General features: G+C 29.0%; 2 protein-coding genes across 4 annotated transcripts; one reads left to right on the forward strand and one right to left on the reverse strand.

The window, feature by feature from the left end:
* Window positions 1–1,948: 1,948 nt before the first annotated feature.
* LOC129989094 (uncharacterized) lies at window positions 1,949–4,647 on the reverse strand. 3 transcript variants are annotated; one of them, XM_056097419.1, is made up of 4 exons: window positions 4,330–4,647; window positions 4,160–4,221; window positions 3,238–3,373; window positions 1,949–2,418 (listed from the first exon to the last, which is right to left on the reverse strand). In XM_056097419.1, exons 1-4 carry the CDS (start codon window positions 4,563–4,565, stop codon window positions 2,409–2,411), a joined length of 444 nt encoding a protein of 147 aa, XP_055953394.1. In that variant the 5' UTR covers window positions 4,566–4,647; the 3' UTR covers window positions 1,949–2,408. The 3 variants fall into 3 exon arrangements, 2 of the variants coding, with proteins under 2 accessions (XP_055953394.1, XP_055953393.1); XR_008785728.1 differs by lacking the exon at window positions 4,160–4,221; XM_056097418.1 differs by lacking the exon at window positions 3,238–3,373 and having other exon boundaries at window positions 4,068–4,221.
* Window positions 4,648–4,752: 105 nt separating this feature from the next.
* On the forward strand, window positions 4,753–9,031 carry LOC129988611 (uncharacterized). Its single transcript, XM_056096870.1, has 5 exons — window positions 4,753–4,980; window positions 5,433–5,555; window positions 6,390–6,457; window positions 6,798–7,914; window positions 8,609–9,031. Exons 1-4 carry the CDS (start codon window positions 4,873–4,875, stop codon window positions 7,681–7,683), a joined length of 1,185 nt encoding a protein of 394 aa, XP_055952845.1. The 5' UTR covers window positions 4,753–4,872; the 3' UTR covers window positions 7,684–7,914; window positions 8,609–9,031.

Raw genomic sequence — 9,031 nt, forward strand, 5'->3', positions numbered from 1 at the left:
AGTTCAATGAATTACTTTTTTTGCAAAATTAATAACCATAAATTTTCAAACATATAAACTACAACATTTTATGCAAATATTTTAAATTACCTGAATTAATTCTTTTAAAAAAATTTATCTAATTTCTGCTGCTTTTTTTTTTATTTTCTGATGTTTGTGGGCTTGTCTTTCTTTTGTGGTGAACTTCAGAATTGCAGGAAGGTTGACTTTTATTTTCCTCATTTACAGTTGAAGAAATTTCCTCGAGAACTGCACATGCAGAGGTAGAAGCAGTTTGCTTTTCTGCTAATGAAGAAGGTTTTTCAGAGACTTTTATAGGTGACTCATCTGAAATACATGTTTTTAAGTCCTCTTGATATGTTTTCCAACTTCTGTTCATATTCAGTAAGAGATCTTTGTGAATTGGATCAGTCATTGGATTTTTTGAGCCATATTTTTCACATGAGGTTTCTTTAGAAGCCATTAAATCATATTTAATAGTCTGCACTGCATCTAGGGAATCAATCTTAAGAGAGGTTTTATAGTCAGTGGCAAGTGTATCCATTAAGTTGAATGCACTTTCCACCAATGGGCCATGGAAGCAGCTAAGGCAGGCTTTGACCAATTTAGCCAATGTAGGATACTTATAATCATTTGTGAAATCATCTTTTAAATTAAAAACTTTAGACCAATATTTATCAATTGTACACTTGACTTGATTTCCACTTTCATCAGATGTGTAGAGCATTTCTTTGGTGATATCAATATCACTCTGGTATAACCTTATTTCAGCTTCTACTTTTGACTTTTCATTATCACTAAAAATATGGGACATAAAAGATGATAATTTTTCAAAAGCTAATATTGTACTGGTTTTACCTCTTAGCTCTGGATCTAATGCTGTAAAACTAATTAGATATGAATTTTTAAGGGGTAATTTCTGTTTCATATGCTGAAATTTCTAAATGAAATTCTCTTGCGTACATAAATAGAAAAATATTTCAATAAGCGAAACGAAAAATTTACACTTGCATCAATAAATGAAACGAAAATTTTACACAGCGGTGAAAAAAAAGTTGCGAAGCGATCAATGACAAATAGCTAATACGGCGAAAAATCCCCCTTCTCTACTTATTAGCGCCACGCCCGGAGAGATAAGACCTTTGAACCCAGAGTCACGTTATCGCACATCTGGTCGAACGAAGTCTCCCCCTTTTTTTTCTGCCGCGCCTACTTGCCGAAAAGAATCCAGAAGAGAATGTCCGAGAACCGGGGGAATGAGTCATAACTCGCAATAAGGAAAGAACAAAAAAGAAGTTTTTTCCCCCTTTTCACGCATTATCACTGCCTTTAGAGAAAGAAAGGAAAAGTTTTCACCACACACACTGACCTTGCGTTTTCTGCTTTAAAAGCAAACAAAATTACCCAGATCAAAATAAATAATTCATTATTATTCCTACTTCCTTTTGAACGACGATCCCCGGAAATTCCGGGGATCGAAGTTCAAAATCCCCGGAATTCCGGGGTTTCCCCGGAGCACAAACACCCCTGAATGCAATAGTGGTAAATTAGATTAAAGTTGAATGAAGCAAAAATATAGCAGTTATATATACAATTGCAATTAGAGAAAGCTATAAGAAGGAAGAAAATATTTGCATCAAGCACGTAGATTTACAAAAATAATATTATACCAAAGAAACATACATTTTTATAACACAAATTTAGAAGAAGCTACAGAGTAACTATTTAAAAACACATTCTATTTCCAGCAATTTTATAACTAATATAAATTTCAGTTAATTCTAATATTTTTGAAAGATAAAAAAGTATTTATTATACTTTTAAAGCATCAATATAAACAATGGTATCACATTAAAAAAAATTCTATGAAGACCAAAATACAACTTCATAGCAAATGACCAGAAGCAACATTTCAAACATATGTACAATATTAAGTTTAACGGCAAAATATATAATGTGAGAATAGAAATAAAAAGCTTTTCAACCCTTTAATAAATTCTAGAAATATTTTCAGCAACTTAGATACTAAATCAATATACATTTTTTTCATTGTTGACATTATCTACATACAGAAAAAAAGAAACATTTTTCACATAAGACAAATTTTACATTCCAAGTAAAAGGTATATATAAAATAGAATAAATCATTCAAAGGATTTTTAAGAAAACATTCTAATTTTTTTTAGCATTAGTTTGATTCAATTTAACATTTTCTAAGAGGTATGCTATGGTTTTTCTATGCTTCCTTTTCTTGGGAATTTGAAGCCCTTTAGATGGACGACCACATGCTACTTGTTTGCTGCCTCTCGTAATTCCAACAGCTCTGCAGTCTTCAACAGGAAAAAATCTTAAAGTCTCCGTAGTCATAAGACTGTGTTTATGAAATGGAATAATAGTGACTATTCCAGTTAATCCCCTCTGAAAAGATTTAAAATTGAATTTTGAAACTGATACACTTCTATCAAATAAATAAAGATGATTTTGATGCAAATAGTGGATTTATAGAATAAATTCCTAAAATTATTTATTTGTAAAAAATAATTGTTCAAATAATTCAATATAAGATCTGAATAAATATTAACTCTAGTTTATCTTCATTATGAAAGTCTGGTCTAAATAATTAGTTTTAATCAAAATACTGAACTTATCAAGAATTTTATTTTGTGCATTTTTTGAATGACAAATTTTTAAACACACATAATTTTTTGGGAAAAATATATTAATTAACATTTTACCCTCCAGTAGCGATAATTTGATAAAACTGTCAAATGCTGGAAATAAATATTTTCTCATGTGATATAAATAAAAGATAATAAACAATGTCTCTAACTATTTTTATAATACAGATTAAAATAACTTAAAATAATTCAGTATAAATAATTTGGATAAAGTGAAGAATAGTGTGCCCCCGAGTTTGTCGCCAATATGGTAGCCCATAGGAACGCTCTCTAGCAACCCTAATGCTGTTTTGTTTACTACTTTTTGCAATGGTTGAGTTGTACATGTACTACAACTATATTATGAAAAATGTTAAAATAAAAATATTAAAAAACATATCGATTAAAGATTTTAATTTTGTTCTTTATTATAGTTAAAAGTTTATTAAATAAAGAAAGTTAAGCTTATAATTAAAAGTTATTTTCTTTCTTTTTTTTAATGTGAAATACAAACAGATATTTTTTCTTTTGCAATTTTTAATTGTCAGTATGCACTTTAAAAAATCTCCTGCATTCTCACTTTAAAAGACAGCTGCAATGGAATTCTTCGAAGTTCTTTTGGTGTTCTAACGGTTGGTTCTCTTCATAATTTGTTATGTCGGCAATTGTGCAAGAAAGGATGTCCGGTAAATGGGATGGATGACAGTATTTTGAGCCTGCAAAATGGATGAAGGGATATAAATATATTTTATAATATATTGAAATATGTGTGTGTGTGTACATATATATTACGAGTTGATGAAGTTAGGAAAGGATACTTGTTTGAAATTTTGTATTGAGAATGGTTTGATATCGAACCGGCAGAATGGATGAAGGGTGAGTGGAATATACATTTTTTTACGAGTTGATGAAGTTGGGAAAAGAATGTTTGTTTGAAATTTTGTATGGAGAATGTTCCGATTGCTTCTTTCTCCGTTCTTTCTTTTCTTTTGGTTATGTACTGTTCCTGTTATCCACACAGTCCTTATGTTCAATGTGCTAGCGAAGCTACTAGGTTCCCGCTCCCGCCGCTAGCAAAGGCGTAGGATGTTTTTTTTTCTTTAAGTTAAAAAATTTTGCCCGGCCAGTCTGGGGGAAAACAAATAAACAACAACAACAAAAAAACAATACTTATCAGTAAACAGTCCTAATTATATGGCGGGAAATGGCAGCTGTAACTGTTCCGCGTAAGTATTTGTTTATTTTGTCTGCCATCTTTATTGGCGACTTGGCATTGTTGGCGCAGCAAGGGGCACACTAAAATTCACTTTTACCAATAATTTGACAAACTAAATTAATTGCAAATATGAATTTAATAAACTTAATTTCTGAAAACTATAAATTTTTAATCATAATTTAATTTCAACATACTCTTAGAAAATCATCTTCCTTTCTCATGCGTGTAGTATTCAGTTTTATTTTTACCTTAATAGAAGCAAGGCATTCCGCATTTTTTGAATTACCTTTCTTATTATTGTTAGATGGCACTTTATTGAAGGAGCTATACTGACAAACAAACTTTTTCCTGTAATAAAGCCAATAAAAAGCAAGCACATTATTAGAGTCCACCATGAGGTGTAAAATATATCTTGGTTAAAATTTAAAGCAAAAATTAATTTCGAAACCAACTTACCAGCAAACAAATCTTTTTCCTGAAGGGCATGATTTTCTAAAATTCCATTTAGTATTCGTAGAATTTCCAAATTCTTTCACCCATTCGTTAATATCATCCATTGATTTCAAATTGCACCTAATGGAAATGATTTCATGATTTTCGACAATTTCGTTTTCGAAATTCGAAGGCAAATTCTCGGTTGTGATATTCATACGAATTCGCTCAGAAAATTCCATTTTAGCCGAATTTTCCATTCTAGTTTTTATTCAGAAATTACGATATACAATCAATACTAGCAATACGAACCAAAATTATTTCGAAGTTCGTCTACAATGACGTCACACTCTCGTCATAACGTGAGCGGCGGTGCAAACCAATGATTTTGCTCGATTTTCTCCATACATGAAATGCGAGTTCGCAAATTGTACAGACTAAGTCTATGGTAAAGGATACCGACGTGCTCTGATTGGTCGATTTCTTTCACACAGACTTTCTATGCTGTAGTAACCCTGTTGCATTGTTGTTTACTTGTACGTACTTTTTTGCCTGTCATTTTTCAAAATGGAGAAATTAAATCTTCCAGAGAAATACAATTATAAAATAATTGAGATTGATGAGAATAGAGCTATTTTTCGCATTTCTGATCTTGTAAATAAAGAATCAGCACAGGTAGCAATTTTTCTGTGAAGTATTATTAAAATAAGACTTGAAAAATCAAGCTTTTATTTTACGGGAAATGATCGGCCAATTTTTTAATTAAATTTTCATGTTAAAATCATTATTATAAAATATTTATATGCAAATAAACTATATTTATTAAGATATTTAGATGACATTAAACAGAATCGAAATCATTATAATTCTTATTGAATATTCATGTAAAATAAAATAACACAAGGAGATATTTATTTTTTAATTTTGTATTCAAATTATTACCATAAGAGGTCTATCTGGAAATGTGCTATATTTGTTAAGATATTTAGATTCATATAGTTATTGACAATCTAATTATTAATCTTGATATTTGTTATTAACTTAATATTAAGATTTATAAATATATAAATAGTTTATACATTTCTTTTGAATACTTATTTCTTGCATTTCTGTAACACATATTTTAGAAATGGATTAAAGAATATGAACAAAGATCGGAAACAGTTTGGCGTGTTGAGAGAACACATAAATCAACTGGGCGCCTTAATATTTATAAAGGTGACTTTAGATGCCAATACAATGTGCAACAGGTAACAACTAATATTTTATATTTTATTGCTTCAAATGCATTATGTGTATTATTTTAGACACTTTATGTTTTATCATTTATATAACGACAAGGTTAGATTTAAAGTTTATTTAGCATGTGGCAAGAGACATATTTATATCTATTTAGCTACAAATATATTTAATTGTATCAAATTCCATTATAATAAGTATTTATATTATACATGTTTTGTTAAATTGTTTTACTAAGTTTTAGAGCTTCCATACTCTGTATCATATATTGAAATGTATTTTTAACTAAGGTGTGATCTAAAAGTTCATTTTGCTTAAGGCAAGACTGATATTTTTGGCTGCCTTGTTACAAAGCACTTAGCAAATATTGCATAGTTTATATGTATTTTCCTAGTATGGAAATATCTGTTCTTTTTATTCTCTTTTCAATCTTCTGACCAGTTTGATAAACAAAAGAAAATCTTTTGTGTGTGTGTGTAATTTGATCTTTATAACACACATTCCATGAATAATATCGTATTTTATGTTAAGAAAAAAATTTCAGTTCTGGCACTAATTTAACTTGAATTTAAAAGCTGTACCTGATAAGCCAGTTGCACCCAATAAAGGGTTAAGAATTGAAATAAAATATTGATTTTTTTTAATAATTTTAATAAATTTATGATCTTTAAACACATTTTAAATATTGTTCAAATAAAAAATAAAGACTAGATTGGTTTATTATTATTTAAAATTTTTAAAGCAGTACTTCATAGCTTTATAAATAATTATTTTCTTCTACTGTAATTAGACATCAACACTTAGTGCTCTCATTATTGATGATTACACTAAAACTATTTTTACAGGTATCAAAACATGTGAAAGAAAGTAAAAATATTGGATGCCCTGCAGTTCTTAAAATTACTATTCAAAGGTAAGTTTTAATTATTTACATTTGATTAATAATAATAACAAATAATATATAATCAAATATTTTTATTTAGTGTGATTGTTGGATTTATTTGTCACTTACATACTTATAAAACTAATTTAAAAAATAGATTACATTTTTCTTTATATGTATCAATATCTAATATCTTCATTTACTTATTTATTTTTCAGTATCAATAATTATTTCTTATATTTTCAATAATAATTTTTTATTTCTAATATTATTATGAATTATCATATTTTAGAAAGCTTAAATTTTCTTTGCTTTTATTTTAGATGTTTAATATATGCATGGTAAAATATTCAAATTATTTTCATTACAGGTATTTTTCACTGCCAAAACACAAAGATCCACTCCCAGAAGTTATAGAGTTTCCTGCATTATGTGAGCTTCTGTACTTGCATAATCATTTTCTTGACAGTGCTGCTGTTAAAAAGTTCAGGCCATTATCAAACCTAACGCAAAAGCGTCTGATAGAATTGTTTGAATTGGGACATACTGCAGCTACTGCAAGACAGATGTTGCAAATGGAATTGGAGCTTCAGAGTAATGAAGATTATGCAGAAGCATGCATGGACAGTTCTAAGCTACGTTCATTATCTGTCGTAAATCACTTGCTAAATAATGAATTTAGGAAAATTTATGGATCTCGAAGAGAAAGCGATATTGACAGGGAGGTTGAAAAATATATTTCCTCATACAATCAACAGCCATTCTGTAAAGCTGCTTTTTCAAAAGTAAAGAACAGTTTGGCGATTGCTGTAGTGACGCCGATAATGAAGCGAAGTATAGATTTACTTAGCAACGTTCAAGAAATGATAATGCTTGATGCATCTGGCCACATGGACAGATTAAATCATCGTGTTTATTTTTTTATTTCTCCAGGTGTAGCTGGTGGAATACCTATTGGCTGCATCATCACAAATGCAGAAGAAACTAATATTTTTCATGAAGGAGTGAAACTTCTTTGTGAGTGTTTCCCTGAGAAATGCTGTTTATTGCAAAATGGGCCACTGATTGTATTGCAAAATGGGCCACTGTCATCTAACGATCATTCATCTAATCTAAGAGATCATTCATCTAACGATATACTTTCACAATTTAATAATAATACACTTAAACATTCTTCAAATGACACGCTTTCACCTAGAAATATTGATACATTTTCACAGCTTGCAATGATAACAACATGGTTCTACCAACTATAAACACTACTTCACAGCCCATTGCAGCTACATGTCAAAACTCAGACAGTGAAACAGATGATGATGATGGTGATTATTTACAAAAATTTGATGATATAATTAATCAGATTAAATCCGGTTACAAAAATAATCCTGATGTTTTTAAGCCAGCAATAAAAAAAAATGGTGAAGAATGTTAACAAGTTTGGGAAAAACAGAAACTGGATTGGTGTCTGCCTTGCATAACTTTGGAAGGTACTTTTTTAAACTTATTTTTGTAGGCTTGTTAAGTTTACATTAGAAAATTCGCAAGATAGAAAATAAGATTTAATGTGTAACAATTTAATGTTTATATTATATTGTAGCAAATTAATTTTATTATTTTTAAAGACTAAACTTTTTTTAATCCAGTTTTGAAGTGTGTTTAGCTTTAGATTTCTTAATTGTTTGATGTTTTTCTTTTAATTTTTATTGCTGTAAAAATTGAAACTGAAAGAGTGATGCATTTACTACAATATACATTCAATACAAGAATCTAAAAATGTATTGTTAAAATTTTAGCTAAACAGTGTGTGGGTTTTTATTAATTTTATTTTAATGTTCTCTAAAGTATAATTAATGTTTATGTTATGGGTTAATACTGACAACTTTTATTACACCACATTTAAAGAGTTTAGCGAAAGAAAGTGTCAAATAGCAATTTAAAAACTTATACATTCGTCATTTATAATATGGTAGGATATTTTTCTATAGAAAATTTAATAAGAGAGTTTCAGTATGAAAAGGGGTTTTATAAGTAGCTTTCTTGTATTTTTATACATTCTAAAGCTAAATTTCTTTAATTTATTAAAATGTCATGTAGGACTTTCTTCCACTAAACTCTTCGGTTGTATAATGATGTTGGCAGAAATTTACTTAGATGTCTTCTTTTGTTTTCCCCTCCTTTTAGAAACCTTAACTACTCAAGCAGAGTTTTGAAGTGCAGCAGAACGAGAGGCAATCAAATTCCTGTTCAACCTACAGCAATTGCAAGAAGAAAATCTATTTATTCTGGTAGGAAAACTCAAGTTGGTGGAAGGCCAGTTAAACGAGCATTACCACCTGCCCTAAAAGAACATACTTATGGAATATTCTCTGAGTTACCGAAAAAACATCGAAAAACAAAACATAGTTTGACGCATTGTGTTGAAAAGAATGTATCTCTTCCAAATTAATTTATATTTATTTTATTACTATCATGCTTAATATATATATATATATATATATATATATTGTACATGCTTTAAAAATGTATTAGAACATTTTAACAGGATTTGCATGGTGTTAAAATAATTAGTATTAATATGATATAAAATTTTAATGCTATTATGGT

Source organism: Argiope bruennichi, chromosome 10, assembly GCF_947563725.1.
Source record: "Argiope bruennichi chromosome 10, qqArgBrue1.1, whole genome shotgun sequence".
NCBI classification, from domain to species: domain Eukaryota; kingdom Metazoa; phylum Arthropoda; class Arachnida; order Araneae; family Araneidae; genus Argiope; species Argiope bruennichi.